This window comes from Homarus americanus, unplaced genomic scaffold (genome assembly GCF_018991925.1).
Source record: "Homarus americanus isolate GMGI-L3 unplaced genomic scaffold, GMGI_Hamer_2.0 scaffold34921, whole genome shotgun sequence".
NCBI classification, from domain to species: domain Eukaryota; kingdom Metazoa; phylum Arthropoda; class Malacostraca; order Decapoda; family Nephropidae; genus Homarus; species Homarus americanus.
The window spans coordinates 21851931-21872413 of NW_024741901.1; the positions used below are offsets into that span (position 1 = coordinate 21851931).

The window sequence follows — 20483 nt, forward strand, 5'->3', positions numbered from 1 at the left end:
CCTAGCGGCCGGCTCATCCACGCCCTCGCCGTTATGTCTCACATGTGGCCTGCACCGCCCGTTCTGCCTCATGTGGGGCACAAAACCCTGCCAACCTCCAGCCTCCCGCTGCGCCCGGAGGGGAAGGGGAGTATTGTAGTGGATTCCTCCCCTACAAGCGCCGTTTGTCGCTGAGTAGCCGAATCTTCTCGAATTCCCCAGCCTACGCCTCCAGCGCCGCCTGACGGAGCGGGGGTCAACTATCAACCCACGCCTACCCCCGCCTTATAAGACCTCACACCGTTGTGACCACCCTCTTTCTACCCCCGGCCACCAGCAAGCAACACCTCCTCCTCCGCTCCAGCCTGGCGGCTCCCACTCCCGCCGGCGACCTTGGCGTCCCTCAAGCTGCGTGCCCTCCTTTGGGCACCCTCAACGCGTGTAACCATGCTGCCTACCCAGCACCAAGCTGCATTGTACATCCAATACAATATGTATACAGAGAGCACATTGTGTTTCCTTCTCCATCCCATCCTGAGTGTGAACCAATATCTCATAACCCCACAGGCTAATCCCTGGTGTTAACCCTAAACTCCACCTCTACCTTAAAATCACCTACCACCACTTGTAATCCGATATTTTGAGCAAAGAGTTGGACAATATTTTACAATCTGGGTAGGTATTTCGCAGGCTTTCAGCGGGTGTGTTAACATGCGCAGGACGTATGTTTTTTTTTGTTCCGCGCATGAGGAGTATTGTAAAACGGTAGATATTTCACATGTACAACTGGCACCTGGCGCTGTGTGAGACCACCAACATTAGCGCAGGTATAGATACATTCTGGAAGGTCAACAGTGCGTAACAGGTTACAGAGGTGTGAGTTTGAATGACTGCTCAACCAAGTGGTTGACACTTGACAGATAAGTGGCGAAGAGAATAAGTAAATATATATATATATATATTTTTTTTTTTAATGCGCATTTTGACTAACGAACTTGACTGAACATCATTTACTTACATCTTGAGTCAGTTGCGAAGTTGAATTTTACAACACGTAATTAATATAGACGAATAACTTAAGAATTCAAATCAGTATGAAAAACTTTGTACGGTATTTATAACTTGGATTCAACTGAAATCTTATTGTCCATCAATATAAGTGAGAAAGCTGGTGAATAAATTTCCATTAAACATGTAAAAATCATAGAATGATAGTTTTTATTTGTTATTTTAATTTTCGTTTAAATGTTAAACATTATTTATTCTCCAAATAGAAGTTAAAAATTATTTTTTCCATCTCACCCCCACAAAAAAATGGTGTTCCGTATTTTGAAATTGAAAATCTGTATGAATATTATCTATATAGGTCATTTATCTTAGACAGCCTTTCGCTAACACTGACTGTAATGGTTATGTTCACTTCACATCACATCACCTGGCACACTCCTCCTCAATGGTGGTGTTCGAAGGTAGCGTAATAAAGTGGCTTCGTTTCATAATCAATTTAATTATTGTTTTTTTTTGTTCATTTATGAAAATCACAATATCAAATCATATCATTATGCCGTTAAGACACACGTGAAACAATTATTTTGAAATTTATAGACAGATTAGGTGTAAGAAAAGAAGTTAAGAGTTCCTCCCTGTTCCGGACACATAGCAGCCATTTGTTTACAATCGTCAGCTGAGGGACAAAGAGATTTACTTCTTCATTGACCATTATTAGGCTCTATCAAATTGTGGCTGTTGTTAGTAAAGAAAAATATTATCAGAAACTTGTTATTGAACAAATTTCTTTAGTCTCGGTATTGATAATGGTTTTAAGAAACATCTTGTAGGTGGTCATTGGTGCTAGGAGTTAGATCATAATATTGCTGGCCACTCTCCCAACGGCATTAACCACATACAGTACAGTACAGTACATATATATATATATATATATATATATATATATATATATATATATATATATATATATATATATATATATATATATATATATATATATATATATATATATATATATATATATATATATATATATATATATATATATATATATATATATATATATATATATATATATATATATATATATATATATATATATATATATATATATTATATTTTTTGTTAGGCAGTTTGCCTTTTTAGGATAATCTGCATGTTATATCATAGGTAAATTTGCACTTCCACCTCCCACTGTTAGAAAGTAAAAAATATATTTTTCTAGTGTATTTGTGTGTTTAGACCGAATATGACCTTCATTTCCGTCGGAAATTGGCCGTTTTTTTTTTATCAATTTTTTTTTCGTGGAACGTTTTTCGAAAAAAAATAATGGCTAAGCGAATAAAAAATACACCAAAACACACTAGAAAAACAAAAACCAAACCTAACCTAACCTAACTATCTCACCATATGATGTAATCACCTATTTCTTACCTTATTGGGCTGGTTCTTGTTCGTCGTTGGATTCCGAGATTCTTACACAACGGCACATATGTTGGTCTTTGCGATATTTACATTCAGTCTTGTACTTAAAACACTTTACTGAGGTCGGGAGAAAACCATGCGATCGAGAAAATGCTATAGTTTCTTCGGTTTTTTCCCCAAAACTCGCAATCAGCTCCATATAATTGAAGTGACACCCATCACAGACTTCCATGGTGGGAAATGAATTTGAATTTGGAAATATGAGAAACCCAAAATAAAAATCGATATTGGTTGGGCCAAAAATACTGCAAATTAAACCACAAATCATATTAATTGGTTGCAAAAAAAAAACCAAGTTTTGATTGGTCGCATGACGTGTACGGGAACGCATGCGTGTGATGATTTATGAAGGAGACACGCAGGAGACACGTAGTGTGAGAGGTGAGGTAGGCGATAATGGCGGAAGATTCATGGAAGAAAATAGAGAAATTTTTGGATATGCTATCTCCGTTATTATACATTTGTGACAGTAATGTAATAGATGAAAATGATCTTAAAATTAGACGTCTTATTAGAATATGATAATAGATTAGTGGTAGGAATGTGTAATGTGTAAATGCAAAAATACCATATCATAATTTTTAGATGTAATTTATTAAGGGGTTTGTAAAAAAAATAATTGGGTTCCTTTTCAAATAATTTGGAATTATTTTACTTTTTTGAGATAAACAAATTTGATCGTGTATATGTATGTATATTTTTTTTTATTTGATCTTTTTCAGTAAATTAATACAGTTTGAATATTTAGAATGAAAATTCATTCTCAGAAATGAAAGTAAAATTGTGAAAATAGAAAATACTGTTAAGTTTAGGTGTGTATGCTTAATATATTCATACAATGAAATATTTATCAGATTATTAAAATTTACTGTGTAATCTACAGTGGCAAGCAGGTTGTGGCGTGCATGCATCTGGCATTTTAACACTTTAGGTGTGTTGGTGGTACATCGGTAACGCGCATAACTCTCACCAATATGTCAAGGGTTCGAGCCTCGGCCGGAAAACACGTGAGAAGGGTGTTATCCAGTGTGACCCTACCAAACATCACAGGTTTCCCGGCCCACGGTTTCTTCCTGTACTGACACTGGATAGAGTGCCCAAGCGGCTAGTAAGCTGATAAGTGGCGAATGTGATAAAAAAAAAAAGGCAGAAACATCATTGGGAGCAATTTTTGCATGAACCACTGATTGTTTGTGTAAATTGGCCAATGGTGTGGAGTAAATTTTATGTAATGGGAATAACAAATTTCACTCCTCGCCATTGCATTATGCGCGGGGTCGTGACGGACATAAACAACTAGCTGAAATATTAATAAAAAATTAATCTGAGAAATTAATAAACTTCCGGTAGTCTAGAGGCCTCCCTATTCTCTTGATACACTCCTGCAGGCAAGAAGGAACTGACTCTGCCAAGTTGTGGATTATTTGTGGGTCTTAATTTTTCCACTCCTCACGAATGGCTGTTTCCAGCTTCGGGACAGTATTTGTGTCAGGCAATTGCTTGGGCAATCACTTATGAAGTCTACCTGACAGTCAACAAGCCATTGTATTACAGATTTTGCAGTGTGACATGGGGTAACATCCTGCATAAACACATCAGCGCGGCATTTTTGCACCCATCCTTCTCTTAACTCCTTGAACACATCCCTCTGCCTCTTATGTAACAAATTTTCTAACAACGAAGTGAAGTTGTGGAATGCATTCACTTCATTAACATTACTGAACTCAGTACAGTGACCCCTCGGTTAACGAACTCAATCCGTTCCAGAAGGTCGTTCATTAACCGAAAAGTTCGTTAACCGAAACCATTGTTTCAATGGGTTTTTGGGTAATTGGTTCCAGCTCACCGAAAATTTCCTAAATTCAACAAAAATGGTAGAAAAGTTCACATACTTTGAGGTGTGTATGTAGAAGGCTCCTGGATGATGATGATGATGATGGGAATTAGAATGGGGGTGGAGGAGAAGGAAGAAGAGAAGGCATTGGGGTGGAAGAGAAGTCACCCCATGGCACCATTTCACCCATAAAATTTTAGTTCTCTTGGTGTATTTCACGATTATTTTCTTTAAATCAACACTGCACTGCATTATATATTGTCAATATGTAAAATATATTTCAAAATGACCAATAATTTGCTTGGAAACACAGAAAAAAAGCATTTAGTTGAAGAGAGTCTCAAGCAATATGTTACCTCCAGTGAAAACAGAGAGAGACTAACGCCTGTTTGCTGTGTTAAGAGGCTGGATGCCGCGCATTAAACTAGTCACTTTACCTTCAATTATGTTCAATAATTGTTAAAATGACTAGAAAATTGAATTTTAAACTTTTAAAATTATTGAATAGTATAAACTTCTTGATATTTACTAAAATAGTAAGGAATTTAAGCCCTAGAACCGATTAATGTATTGGCGGACTAATACTACAGCTGGTGGACCGCCAAATGCAAGCGAAAACATGTTGAAGTCGGCTCGTAAAAAACTCGTTAATCGAGGGATTGCTCGTTAACCGAAGTTAAGAATCTTATGGAAGGTAAATCGTTAACCGAAATCTCGTTAACCGAGGCGCTCGTTAACCGAGGCGCTCGTTAACCGAGGGACCACTGTACTGGTAATTAAAGGACCTTATGAAGCTCATAGCCCCACTTGTTTACGATCATATCAGAGATTGTAGAGCTAAATTATTTTGACATCATTATCATCATCAGGTTGGGTTTTTATCTCCAAAGCTCTCAGTACCCAGTCGCCCTCTTAGCTCTTTCAACGTCACATTACACATCCATCTCACTGTGTCATTTCAATTTGCTCAAGCTGATGTATGCCGTCCTCTTTAATTGCCATAAATCATTTTTCTTTCAAGCGAAAAAGTGGTTCCCCTCTCTGTTAATAAAGCCCCTTGACTTGTAACTGAGCTAGCTTTGGCACTATCTCCATCACTGTGATCTTATCACCGAGGTAGCAGAGCTCTTTGAAACAGTCCAGGAAAATTTCCTCACTGTCAAGCTTTTCCAGTCTTGCTCAACAACATGATAACCTGCACGCACTGTACACGACTCTTACAGTCAGTGACATACTGCAGTTTGCCATTTACACCACTGCACCTCTTGTGTATGCATCTTTTGCACTCACTGCACATTACTGAATTACTACCAACACATTTCTTATACTGGATGGGGGGAGTCCCCGGGTTACGAACGGGTTTCATTCCTGAGGACGTTCTTAAGTCCGATTTGTATATAAGTCAGAACACATGATATGTGCATACTGTACTTAAAGAATAATGTTTAAAATCCCACCATATCATAGCCTAAGTCCTTATGTGCATCAAAAATCACTTAATTTAAGACAAAAGAAGAAATAGAATGACAAAATACAGTAAATGAAAGTAAAAAATAAGTTGTGGTAAATAAAATACAGTACTGTAAATTTCATGTTTAACCCCATTCGTAGGTCGAGGATACCCTGATTAGCCATTCCACTTCACTCATGCCAATAATCAACACTGTATTCTTTTTTTTTCAATGTTCACTCCCATACACTTTGACTTCATATCATCCTTCCACTTTTTAAGTTTCTACACTGTCTCTTCAGTACATACTATCTGCTCTCAATGCCAAGTCCTAGGTACTCTATGCAACACTGCCCAGGGCAGACCTGTCCTAAAATCATACATAATAGTGCCTCCAACACCATGATAAACAGAAGGGAGCTCAAGACCGACCCATGGTGGACCCCTATTTTTGTCTCATTAGCTGGAATAATTGGTGCAGAGCAGTTCCGGGATTGAGAGATTTTTGGGTAAGGAGACTAATTTTCTCATCTCTGAAAAAAATCACACATCCCTGGAATTTTCCCGGGTACTGGGGAAAGTTTTCAGTCTTAAACTATGCATCTTGCATGGACAGACACAGAGCTGCATTTATTTACATAAACATCACTGTACTGTACAAGTGTAATTTGTTGAAAATAAACAAAATATACCATTGTACTGTACAGTTGGGTCTGGATATATCGTGAGATAGGGTCCAAAGATGTTCACTATATACTAAATCGTGATTTATAATTACATGTAATCAAGGGAGAAAATAGGGTTAGGTTCTGGAGGCCAATAAAGGTGACTAAACTTGACTTAACAAGTTTATTTTCTTCCTAACTAAAGCACCAATGAACACTAGACTCGGGAACAACAGACTTTTCAATATCAATATCAAGGAACACCAGACTCGGCAGCTGACGCACCATCCCGGGAACACCAAACTCGGCAGCAGACGCCACAATGCCACCCTCACTTGACAATCCCACACCTACATAAATGAACAAACCAAAAATATTAGTTACAATATTAAATATTTTCCATTAAGCTTTCCATTCTCTTTTAACTTCACTTTTCACATCACTAGCGACCCATTTACACTCACCTTAGAAGTCGTAACCTGCAGCAGTCGGCTGCTTACTCGTCACCCACTCAGAAAGACTGAGCGGGCGAGTGTGAATGTGTGGGTGAGCAGCCATGGTGGCACCTCTGGTGAGCAAATAACGCATTTGTTTGCCATGGCGGTACATTCAAAATATTTCCTGCCCGATTTCCCTCGCGAAATAAATAAATTTTTTGCTATATATTGGAAAATTTCGATAATTTTGGTAGCCGCGACATAAAAAAATTGCAATATATCCCGACCCTACTGTATACACTATACAGTATTGTACTCACCAGCACATGCTGTCGTCTTAATCTTGTGATGCAGGCAGGTCAAATGGTGATATGATGGGCCTGCCTTTGTCCTGTATCATCTACTGTAGCAGGTATTGCTAACTGTCTCTCTCCTCTCCCTCCATGAAAGAAGGATTGTACTGTACATACACCCTATACACACAAGCATACACTGTCCATTCTGCTATGTACTGTACTTTACATATGGTATTTTCACACTTACCAGTACAGAATGTATAGTACGGTATACTGTATGTAACTGTAATCACTTTTCACTTCTTAACACCACTTTAATGATATTCTTGGCTGATAATATACTAGTACAGTACTGTACAGTACTGCATAACACATATATATTATGCACTCTGAGCCTACCCACCCACCCAGCACGTGTCCCTGCATTGGAAACATGAGGCAACCTCTTGGAAATTCGGTCCCATGCCCAGAACGGAGAGATTTTATCAAAATTTTCCGGAATTGCGCATGATGTAATCCTCGGAAGTTTGTTCTCATGCCCGGAATGAAGAGATTTTCCCAGAATTTCTCGGAATGCTTAAAAAAAAATTCCAGCTATTGGAGAGTTCCGAGGATAAAAAATTCCATAACAGAGAGATGGCAGTAATACTGTACAGTATTTTCGAATCCTAATACAATTCCATAACAACTTGAACAAGACAATCTCAACCCCAAACTTTCTCATTGCCCACTGTGGTACCCTGTCATATGCTTTGTTGAAGACTATGAATACAATGTACTGTACAGCTTTCTCTCCTTCCCTAATTATTTCTCTTGATTTACCTTGCCATAAATATTGTCTCTGTAGTACCCATGCCTGACATGAACTCAAACTGTATTTCATTAATGTCTGCTTTCTTCATTATCAGAATTTATCACTTTCCAGACCTAACCTATTTAACCCTACCTACAATAATGAATTTAAATTATTTGACCATTTGTTAATTGAAGTATAGGTGGGTCATTTTGGTTTGGTTCTAAATAGCCCAATACTTCCAGACTCAGTCATACACAGACAAGATGTCATTTCCATGATGATTTGCATCTTATGATATGTTTTGCTATGATTTTTGCTGATATATTTGTTTCAATACTGTACTGTAGAATAAAAGCAAGGAGAAACTATGCAGGATTTCTTTAAAAGTAACAATTTGAATAGTACGGATGAAACTTGCACTCTTGTTCTGTTCTTGATCAGATTGAGTTGACAGAGCCAAACCATTTATGGAAGAAAACAAAACAAACCGAAGTTAAACTAGAAATCGTTAGGTAGTTTTAGTTAGGCTTGAATAACTTTGTCTCGTCTCATTAATGGCTTTACTTGATGCTTAGCCTCTTGACACAATCTTGGATTCCCTGTACAGTGTTTACCCAGAAATAGGTGGATCATAGCTGTCACCCGTATAGTATGCCATATTTCACATAGTACTAATGACAAAGTTCTCTTATATTGTATATGTGTTTAGTTTACACTTGGTTATTTTACCACTTTGTCATAAAGAAAATGTGAATTGTAATACTTTAAATAATTGTTGTACATTACGTACTGTGTTTATAAAGGTTTGTTGTCATATCTTCATTAAGTCACACACACACTAAGGTTTTAAATTTTTTATGCACTCTTTTAAAATTTCCTCCTGTTTTCAAAAAAAAAAAAAAAATTATCATTATATTCCATACCTAAACTTTTTCTTGTATCATACTTAAAATTTAATGTTTTTTAGGGTCTCAATGTTCAAATATTTTAGTTTCAGCAGCAACACATGTTCTTTGTTTTTGTTTCCATACAGAGCCACAGTGGATAAGACAGATTCATCATGGCAGATGTTTCATCTATAGAACATCCCACATTAAAAGTGAGTTGATACCTATTGTGTTATGTACTCATAGAACCAGTTGACTTACTGTACTTGCAAAGCTCTTTAAACAATCAATTTCTATGCACTGATCATAGTTCTTAGGTTAGTTGTGCATGTCAGATTTATCCACAAACAATTCAGCTATTTTAATTCATTGGAGAAACTTGCTTCAGTGAGTCAAATGACTCTCTATTTAAAGAGTGAAGGTTTGATGATAATATTCTCATGCAGTAGTGTAGTTGTGGATTAATATTTTTTGGGGGGGATATTTAACATGTTTTATTTCTATGCACCTTTATAGCCCAGGGTAGTTACACTGACTCAGCATGACAGTAATGCCTTATCATGCTGCCTAAATACTGTACAGTACAGTGGTGATGCTACTACTTAGAACATAAGAATGAAAGCAACTGTAATGGGCCTATTGGCCCATACTAGGCAGCCCCGTTTACACTCAATCCATATTGCTCATATATCTGTCCAACCTATATTTGAAGCTTCTCAGTCTGTTGGAGTTAATGAGGGTATTCAGTAACTTGTTCCACTCATCCACTACAGTACTCTATTTCCAAACTAGTGTTTACCTATCTCACACCGAAATCTAAATTAAGCTCACTAGTTAGATAGTTTAAGAACCTTTGTTATGTCACCTTTATTTAACCCTACCTTCCATTTATACACCTCAATCATACCGCCCCTCACTCTATGTCTCTCGAGGGAGTGCAAATTCAGATGCTTTAATCTGTCTCTGTACTCAAGGTTCCTAATGCCCAAGATTAGCCTTGTCATCCTCCTCTGAATGATTTCTAGGGATTCAATATCCATTCTATAGTATGGTGACCAAAACTGAACCGCATAATCCAAGTGAGGTCTCACATATTCGAGATACAGTTTAATTTTAGGATAACCTTGCTAGTCTTGTAACTAACACTCCTTTGTATGAACCCAAGCACAGTTGAATCCTGGTTATCCGGCACCTACAGCATAATAAAAGGTGTACAGTTTTGGGCCCTGAACATTTGTGCTGAAGTAGTACTGCCGTCCAGCTCAATTCAATGCCAATTATTGTTTAGAAAGTACAGTTCAGGTATTTGTAGATCTGGATACACAGCCCTGGCACCATTATCCAAAAACTGTACACATAAATAACTTAACTAACGAACAATTGGTCACTGAGACCTATGGTTGGTTGTCATACACATTGCTTCATTGCTTAGTCGCTGTATAACAAACAGCTTTTTAAGTAACTTAAATCCTGAAAACTTAATAAGTAATGCTTTCTAATTTATGTTTATCTTAAGTTTTAGGTCTTGTATTTATGAAGATATAGTACAGTACAATACAGTACAGTACAGTACAGTACAGTACAGTACAGTACAGTACAGTACAGTACAGTACTGTACAGTATATGAAAAGTGTCATTGTATATACCTGATAAACCAATTTCAATTTCAAACAAAAAAATAATAATCGATTCTGGAGGCATGTTATGCTTGATATTTCCTATATTTTATCCTTTTTGCCTACTGTGGTATTGTAGTTTGTTGAAGATTATGAGTTTAATGGGGCATCTCACCTATGTGGAGTTACAGGAAAGGGAGATTTTTATATCACAGGAGGAGACTTAGCTTATTGAAGGGGGTCAACTACAGAACTGTTTGTATTTTGGTGTGTTCAATAATTGTAAGTACACTAGTGCACAGTCTGTATAGTCATATTAAATAAGAAACTGCACTAAGATTATAGACCTATACTCAGCCTATACTGTACAATATATCTGTCCAATTTATATCTGAAATTTCCCAATGAATTCAAGTTAATGATGGTGTTTGATAACTTATTCCACTCATCTACGTGTCTGTTTCCAAACCAATGTTCACTAATTCCCTCTTAAATTTAAATGTTTTTGGATTTAAAACTACAGTATTGCGATGTGTTCACTCCTGATTTTATAATTTAAGTACACTACTGTAGGTATATCACCTTTACGAACATATTGTATCAAGACCACTGTAATGCTGCCTTTGGGTGCATTTTAGAGAAACTTAAATATAATTTGCAGTCAGATGAACTCTTCATATTTTTTAAAGAGTGTCAGCCTGTTTGTATGTTGAATACCTGTACAGTAATTTACTGTATATGAGACTGTATTGTACAGTAGTGGAATGAGAAGGGTGATATACTGCTTTGACATGGGCTTTATTATTCCATGATTTTTGCTGCTCTGGTAAAGTGATGTTCTCCCACATCAGAAATCAATGATTTTATCTTGGGAACAGGTGTGTTGTATATTTATTTCTTGTTGGAAGTAATTGTTCTTGGATACAGGCAGTCCTAGGTTATATACAGGATCTGCTCCTACGGACGTTCTTAAGTCGAAAATGTACTCAAGTCGAACCACATACCCTATGTGCATGCCGTACTTATAGGACAATGTTTAAAATCCCACTACTGCATATGATAGCCTAGCCCTAAGTCCTTATATATATCTACAATTACTTAATTTGAGAGAAAAGAAGGAATAGAATGATAATTTACAGTAAATGAAAGTAAAAAATAAGTCACCAGGTAAAGGTAGTAGGCAGCTATCGGACAGGGAGGTGCTTCTGCCTGGGAAGATATTGGAAGCGTAATGTATTTTTTAATACTGTAGTAGACCCTGCTGCCAAATGGCATCACAAAAATTATGACCAAGTCCCAGGTTGCTGATCTGACTTTCTGCCTCATTTACACACAACTGCAGGGTCTCAAATGTTTCTTTTTCATTGACACCACAAAATACACTATACTGTACTGTATATCGTTTTTCACTATTGATTTGGTTATTTTTTCATTTCTGTATTTATTTTTTATTCAATCTCCCCCCCCCTCCTCCTCCTCCTCCTCCTCCTCCTCCTCCTCCTCCTCCTCCTCCTCCCAGGCCCCGATGTGGGCTGGTCACCTGTGCCTGGGTGGGCTGATCCAAGTAAAAAAAAAAAAAAAAACTTTATGGGACCTCGTTCATATTGGTGGATGTTTGTAAGGTACGTAACTCGAGGACCTGCTGCATATTTTTATTTCAATAATTGAGGCATATGTCAAGAGGCTCTCAACTGACAGACTAACATATTCTACTAGACATCTGGATTAGAAGGTGAGAATAATTTTACTTCATGTGTGTTTTAGGTACCATACGATGTGCTGAACAAGAAATTCCGGCTGGCACAGAAAACTTTAGACCGAGAAGTTTGCCATGTTACCTCTGCCGTAACTGAACTGGAGCGAGTCCTCTTCACAGACAGCCGCAGTGCCTCACAAATATCATCTTTACTTGGTGGCGTTGTTGAAAAATTATCTTCCTTCAAGCGTAAGGTATGGGTGTAGGGTATTGTACTTATGTTGGTATTCGTAAAACATTCTTTCCATAGACAGTCACTTGGAAGGAATTTTTTTAGTGAATTTCATATTCAAGAAAATTTCCTTTCCTTCAAACAGGACAAATTACTGGAACTTGAATGAAATACCTGTATTTGGACCATCCCTTCAAAAATTCTTTCATAAATTTATTGTCTCATGTTGATTGATTGTTCTGAATAATGAAAAATACAGTAAGTTGAGCAAAGTCATACTATATTTCTATAATCATAATGTAGTCTGATTTATTGTGGTATCAATAACCTTAACCTTAACAATTTCCTGCATCTGTTATGATATTTATGCCATCAATACGTCACTAGTGTACTATGATGACACGTTCTTGTGATCTCCCCCAACTGTTGGTAAATTTTTTTTTTTGTGCCTGCCAGGTTATTTTGAAATAATTTATCAAAAAATTCAGCTGAACTACTGTACAATATTGGATAATATTAAGCTATGACTTTTTTTGTGATATCTAAAATTAAATGGTGTATTTCTAGATATTTTCCCCCATTTCAATGATGATAATCATATCTTGCATAAATGATTTTTATTAGAGGTTATGTGCAATTCAAACCTTAACAAACCTTCCTAACCTTGCCTATGTGTGGGTTTGTAATCTACAGCCAGCATTTATTCTGGCTGTAGGGGATAACCCTCATGCATTGGTAGGGCTTGGAAGGTTTGCCAGTTTTGAATGACGCATAGTCTAATTGGTGTCTATACAGTAATACCCCGCTTTACGCGGTTCTCGTTTATGCGTTTCTACATTTACGCGGTACCCTGCCAGAACCGGAATTCCCACTTTACGCGGTGCATCTGGTGCATCTACACATATACGCGGGTTAAGTATAATTTTTTATTTAGATCATAAAATTCATACAAATTACCTGGCCAGAATATAATTTACATTGCTGGAATTCTTACAATATGATGATCATTTAGAATATAAACATCATAGATTTTGCATTAGACATACAAATTTTAAATCTAATGTAAGAATTTTGTTTACTCAAAGCAAATATGTTATCTTTTGTGCAAAATATATGAACTGTATATTAAAAATATTCCTGGTCTTGCAAGGAATCCAGCAATGTCAATTATATTATCCTAACTTTAGTCTGAAGTACTATTTATTACTAAAAATGTAAATATACTGTTTTAACCCAAACATTTCTCTGGTAGGGAGGGAGGGAGGGACCCAGCGTGCGTGGGAAGAGGGAGGGAGCCTGAGGTGGGGTATTTTGATTGACAGATATTGTTTGGGTGAAGTATATATTTTTTATTTATTGAAGATATTTGTTTTAGCTCATAAAATTCATACAAATTACCCGGCCAGAATATAATTTACATTGCTGGAATTCTTACAATATGATGATCATTTTGAATATAAACATCATAGATTTTGCATTAGACATACAAATTTTAGATCTAATGTAAGAATTTTGTTTACTCAGAGCAAATATGTTATCTTTTGTGCAAAATATATGACGTGTATATTCAATATATTCCTGGTCTTGCAAGGAATCCACCAATGTCAATTATATTATCCTAACTTTAGTTTGAGGTATTATTTATGACTACCGGTATACCTTAAAATCTAGTGTTTTCACCCAAGCATTTCTCAGTTCTCAGAGAGGGAGGAGTCAGCAAGTGTGGGAAGAGGGGGGGGGGTGGAGTTGAGTCCATTATTTGAATGGACATTAACTTGGCGACTGTATTTCTCTTAAATATTAATTGTGTGTGTATACCATCATAAAATTAAGATGTTATTTTTACTTGAACATAGGTATTGTGTCGGAAAAAGTGGAGTTTGGGAGTCGGCCCAGTCTCTATTTCAATTAATCCCATATGTTCTGTAATTCCATTTACGCGTTTCTCGTTTTACGCGGACCTCTGCGGGTTCAATTGACAGCGTAAATCAAATCGGGGTATTACTGTACAGTACTCAGAAATTGCTGTGCTCCACACACTTGTTTTCTTGAGTGAAAACTAAAAGAAAAAAGATAATGTGCAAGAATTGATTTTCACCACTGAATAGAGGCAAAAAATGTGATCTAAAAATATTTACTAATTTTTTTATACAGTATTTAAAAATTTTAGAGCACCATAATGGGCATAAAACAAAAATGAATGCAACAGTTTTCTATATATTATCCACAGAATAGCCCTACAGCAAATGTGAAAATGTGGTAAAAAATGTGGGTTTGTTTAAAATTATGAGGCTCCAACGTACATTGCTTTTTGTGGAGGAACAGGGTTACCAACAGGGGATTTCAGCTTTTCAGTGCAAAAAATTCTTTATGCATAGTGGAGGAAAGAAAAATTCTCTGACCGGAAGTAATAATTGGCAGAAGAGAATTTTTTAAGAGAACCAACACTTTGTAGGCATTTTTCAGAAAGGAGAATGCAATACATTTTAATTTGGATTAAACTCATTAATATTGCTATTTACTGTTCAGTTATGATTACAGTATTGTTATTGTTTAGAATTACTGGCATTGATTGCCTTCAAGTTCTTAAAAACAAATTTAGTGTCCTACTATTGAGTGTGAGATTTTTTTTGTAGAAAGAATATAGTCAATACTGTACTGTATCTCCAAATTTGTGATGGTAGTTGTGGGAAATTTACTTTGATCTATAGCTTCTGCACATGTGAGGCTAAAGAGCTGGCGAGAAAACTACTGTAAATGGTAGTGGAAGTTCTTACTTGTGTCAAGTTTCAGGGTCCTTATTAATAAATTTATTAAAGAAATATGTACTTAAAAGGTTGTGTATGTTACAGGCAGAAGAAGCTACCCAGGAGGAGATGGAATCTGGACGTGTGGTGAAGCGTCGTGTAGATCATCTGAAAGACCATGATTCACTCAGTCCTTCGGTGGTAACAGAATGGAAACGCACTAGACTTGATCGATTGTTAGTGGAGTATCTTCTTCGTGCTGGATGTTACTCAACAGCCACCAAGGTCAACTGAAAAACTATAAGACATGAGGAAAATTCTAATGCTTATAGTATCTACAGTACTGTACTTTCTTATTATTACTGTACAGTGGTCCCTCCATTAACAAACGGTTCGATTAACAAAATTTCGGTTTGCGAATTAGCTCCCATAAGGATTTTCAGTTCCATTAACGAACAAAACTTCGATTAAAGAATGCCTCAGGAGAAACACGCTTTGTTGTGCGCTTCAGCTGATCAGCTAGTCCGCCAATACAGTAATCGGTTCTATGTTTACATTCATTTCCAGGGGATTAAATATCAAGAAAGTTGTGTTCTTGAATATTTTTGCATTTTTTATATTAAAATTATTGGTCATTCTAAAATTTAGTTAACATATTGATAATATAGACAGCACAGGGAACAGATTTTATGTGCCCATCAGCTGATTGAATCAACGCTTCTCAGTTTAACTGTGTTTACAGTGGAGTGAACGTCGAGTTTGTCGGTCTCTTGAATATTTTTCATTTTTACATTCAAATTATTGGTCATTCTGAAATTTAGTTAACATATTGATAATATACAGTGCAGAAATTATTATGAAACATGAAGAAGGCATTAGAACCAATGCACTCTGTAAAGAATATAGCATGTAATCAACTACTGCCTCTACAATCAGCTGTTTGATATGTAAACAAAGCTGCTGGGAATACGACATATACACCTCAAAGTAAGTTAAAATACAGTATTCTATTGTTTTTTATTTATTATTGTACAGTATACTGTACAGTACAGTACTGTATTTAGTTTATATTTATGTTTTGTTAATTCTATTACTGGTATACTGTACTTTGTATGTATACTTTTTCTGTGAGTTGGAACCATTTACCCAATATCCCATTGAAATTATAGATTCGGTTAACAAAGTTTTTGGTTAACGAACGACTCAGTGGAATGAATTGTGTTTGTTAATCAAGGGACTACTGTACTGTATTATATTAATTTTAGAAACTACTTTTTCTTAGATTATATGCCTCTGGTAGCACTCATAAAACTAGGTCATATAGAGGGCAAACTGATGATTTATATGTTTACCTTGTGGCTACCGTACCTTGTGGCTACCATACCTTGTGGCTATCATACCTCCTTGTCATCATACCTTGTGGCCACCATACCTTGTGGCTACCATTAGGGTGTGACAGTTTCCCCAACTTTGTCCTACAATGCTGTTCAAAATTTTGGTGCTGCATATTGACATAAAAAATACCCACGTGCAATTTTTTGAAGATTCATGCATATTTGAGTGAGCACCAGCAATTTGAAAAATAGCGATTTTGCTTATACGGCATACGCGCCTATATATGAGATTACACAACCATCATAAGGGATATTAACACAAATCATTTGCCTGTCTTAATTAAAAGCTGTTATCACTAACACAAAAAAGTTAATCATTCTTATTCTCTCATGGTTTTATCATATTTTCACAAGGTATTATTTCTCTAGAGCAAGAAACCATGATTTCTGTTTGGAAACAGATGATCGTTTGCGCTGATTAGGAACGCGGAGTCTGTCATTTTCAACTTCTTGAAGGACTTTTTGAAAGCGCTCCTCATCCCTGGCAACATTAAGAAAGTCATGGCAAAGTTTTACACCACGCTCTGCAGCCTCATTGACGACCTGAAGCTTGTCCACAACCCGTTTCATGTTCAGGTAGTCGTCATGATCCGCCCATTCACTGGCTGGACTGTGGAGAAACTGATAGGGCATGCCTAAAATGGTGAAGAACCGGCTTGAGTCAGGCCCAATTAGGTCCACCAGGGCAGTGCCACTTTCTGGGACGGGGGAAGATATGGCTTTCCATAGCCCCCATGATTGAGCCCCACTCTCTTAGTTACTTCAGTGCCTTCATGGCAAAGAAGGGCCTTCCTCATCTCCTCTTTTGTCCTTTCTTGTACTTGGGACGAGAACAAAGCCAGTGGGGCCAACTCCTCAGTTAGGTACCAAGTGTGTCTACCGAGTGCCACACGTGCTTTGTCAACTATTGTGGCGTCATATGGGGCAAATTCAGCCAAGGTTTCGACCAAATTCAAGTCATTCAGTGGCGCACTTGCTGGAACGGGGTAAACAATCTACCATGGGACATAAACAGCGACTGTGAACACAGAAAACCGTTCTAACTTGCTGATTTGACTTTTAGTCACAACCTTGGCTTTGGGAAACTGCTCTTTGATCTGGCCTGACAAAAGAACGATCTTGAGGGTATAGAGCAGTTTAGCCATCCACCTTGCTTTGTGAAGTGCGCTGGGGTAGATCATCGTGAAGTTCACTGGCTCGGATTCTTTAGTTGCAATCAGCAGACAAAGCTCTACCAGCTCCTTGTAGTCGTCATGCTCAATTCTGATTTTGAATTCATAATTCCAGGATCATCAGTCCGTCTTCTATCCTCATTCTTTTTCATAAGCATCATGTAGTCTTTGTCATAGTAAGTTTTAATCACCCGGCCAATATTGTTCTTGCCTGTAATGGTCGGGATATTCGCCTTCTGGTAATGCAAAAGCACATTGTCAATGGTGGCAGATAAAGCCTGGGCCCAATGCATATCCCGAAGGTTTGCTAACAGACATAGTAAGACCTGCCTATTAGTTGGCAGTTTGCAGCCCTTTATTTCCTTTTCTTCTTCTTGGGGTACGGTGCCCAATAACATTCTGACATACTCATCGTCTTGCCGTGTATCCATGATTAAATTCTCTATTCACAACATCAAATCACTGTCAAGGGAAAAGAAAAGAGCATCATTAAAATTAAATGCAATAAAATAATACGTGGAAAATTTGTGGGTCAGCGTTCCAGACCCGGAAATGAAAATCTGATAAAATGTGCTATTTTCACACTTACAATAACTTTATACCATAAGATTTTAATAAAGAATCCATTATACATGAGTATTATACAGCACTAGCATTATTAATATATAATTATTATACAGGAGCACATATTAACCATAAAAATTAACATTATAAAAGGATCAACCTACAGTGTCTAGCCTAAGTCACCAAACAAATATAGCACAATGCTGTGGCCTATGCCTTTCAGAAGCTCCTCCAAGGTCTTTCTCGCATTCACAAAGTCCAGACATGGGTCTGATTCTCTCCATCAGCAGTTGCCTGGTGGACCTTCCATAACTGTGATGGAAACAGGAGAGGAATCCTTCTAAGGCATACTGGGGGAATTACTCCATCAGGTAGAGCTGGTGCTTGACACATGTGTGATATTGAAATAGTCCACTAAGTTTTCCACATTAAATTAGGTCATTCATGTATCATGGCCAGAGGGTTGGACAGGGATTTGTGGATTCAGGTAGTTGGCAGAAACCAGTCAGGTCATTAATGTAACAGTCTTAAGTTATGTTTATACCATTTCGTATGCAAATGAGATTAATTTCAACTCAGATGGTAGATTATTTTTATTTTTAAATACTACAAAGTTCACAAAAACAGTATATTCCCACCAGAGAATATACCGGGGTAATTTATGATTTTATTAAATTTTCACAGAGGGGGTGGGGGGGGGTTGTCCTACTTTACACTTTAACTGAGGGGTTTTGTCCATTACCTGGCCATCATACCTTAAGGTTACAACACCATGTGGCCATCATACCTTGTGGCCATCATACCTTTTGGCCACCATACCTTGTGGCCATCATACCTTGTGGCTGTCATACCTTGTGGCTGTCATACCTTGTGACTGTCATACCTTGTGGCTGTCATACTTTGTGGCTGTCATACCTTGTGGCCATCATACCTTGTGGCCATCATACCTTTTGGCCACCATACCTTGTGGCCATCATACCTTGTGGCTGTCATACCTTGTGGCTGTCATACCTTGTGACTGTCATACCTTGTGGCTGTCATACTTTGTGACTGTCATACCTTGTGGCCATCACACCTTGTGGCCATCATACCTTGTGGCTGTCATACCTTGTAACTGTCATACCTTGTGGCCATCACACCTTGTGGTCACCATACCTTGTGGTTACCAGACCTTGTTTCTGTCATACCTTGTCGACATCATACACACAAATACGAACTTCCATATATACCAATAAATTCCTTCTATTGTCAAGGCAGCATGTCTTTTTTTCTATACTAGTGAATAACTTAATTAATTTTCTTTTGTCATGAATATTACAGTTAGCAAGTTCACGTAGTATAGAAGGGCTTACGAACTTGGATGTGTTCCTGGTTGCAAGAGAGGTGGAGCAGTCATTAGGTTGCCGTGACACAAGCAAGTGCCTTTCCTGGTGCCATGATAACAAGAGCAAGTTAAGAAAGCTCAACTCCTCCCTGGAGTTCAATGTGCGGATGCAAGAGTTCATTGAACTTATCAAGAGTGATCGTCGAATGGAAGCTATCAGGTGAGTGAATGAAAAGTTAATAGCCTTGGATTAAACATACATGATAAGATGAATGAGAAATACTTCTTACAGAAAAGGTAATACTGTATAAGTGAATAAATAAATGATATAGATAGAAATCTTATATGTATGAATCATTGGTGTGTGTCCTGTAAACATAAAAAAATTCAAACTGTTTAATATCATTATTATGCACTTTTATATTGCATAATTTACATTAATATGGCAAATGAATGCAGGACATTTTTATAATACTGTACTAGCATTTCACACCAACACTGTTTCCATGACAGAAATGACTTAAGTTGTCCCATGGTGAGGTGTGCAGATATCTTGTGTTGTAAATTAGAATCAACTCTAAACTAAATCATGTACACTGCACTAAACCTCTTACTGCATTACAGTAAAATCCAACAGTAATGTCTGGTTGTGAATTATGAAGAGAGTTTTAGATATAGAGGAAAGGTCTTTAAAACTACAAAAGAGTCAAACACAATGGTGAATTAATATAATACCTATACTGTTAATTATAACCAGTACGACCTTTATAGCGATACAATTTATACATGACCTCTTTACTGGTGTGATTCCCAGCCAAGACAGTTTGTGGTGCATCCTGTACACTGATCAGCTGTTAATTAATCAAAACCTAGTCTAAGGTAAATCATACATACTATTGCA

General features: G+C 37.1%; 1 protein-coding gene across 5 annotated transcripts in view; it reads left to right on the forward strand.

Moving 5' to 3' along the window:
• Positions 1 to 1424: 1424 nt before the first annotated feature.
• The window catches only part of LOC121876079 (E3 ubiquitin-protein transferase MAEA-like), a 28634-nt gene continuing 9575 nt past the window's right edge, over positions 1425 to 20483 (forward strand). Inside the window, exons 1-5 of one of the 5 annotated variants that reach the window (XM_042380995.1) lie at positions 1425 to 1448; positions 8984 to 9049; positions 12218 to 12403; positions 15234 to 15413; positions 19579 to 19802. In XM_042380995.1, coding sequence (XP_042236929.1) covers positions 9011 to 9049; positions 12218 to 12403; positions 15234 to 15413; positions 19579 to 19802 — 629 coding nt within the window. In that variant the 5' untranslated portion in view covers positions 1425 to 1448; positions 8984 to 9010. The other 4 variants (XM_042380994.1, XM_042380997.1, XM_042380998.1 and 1 more) reach the window with 4 other exon arrangements.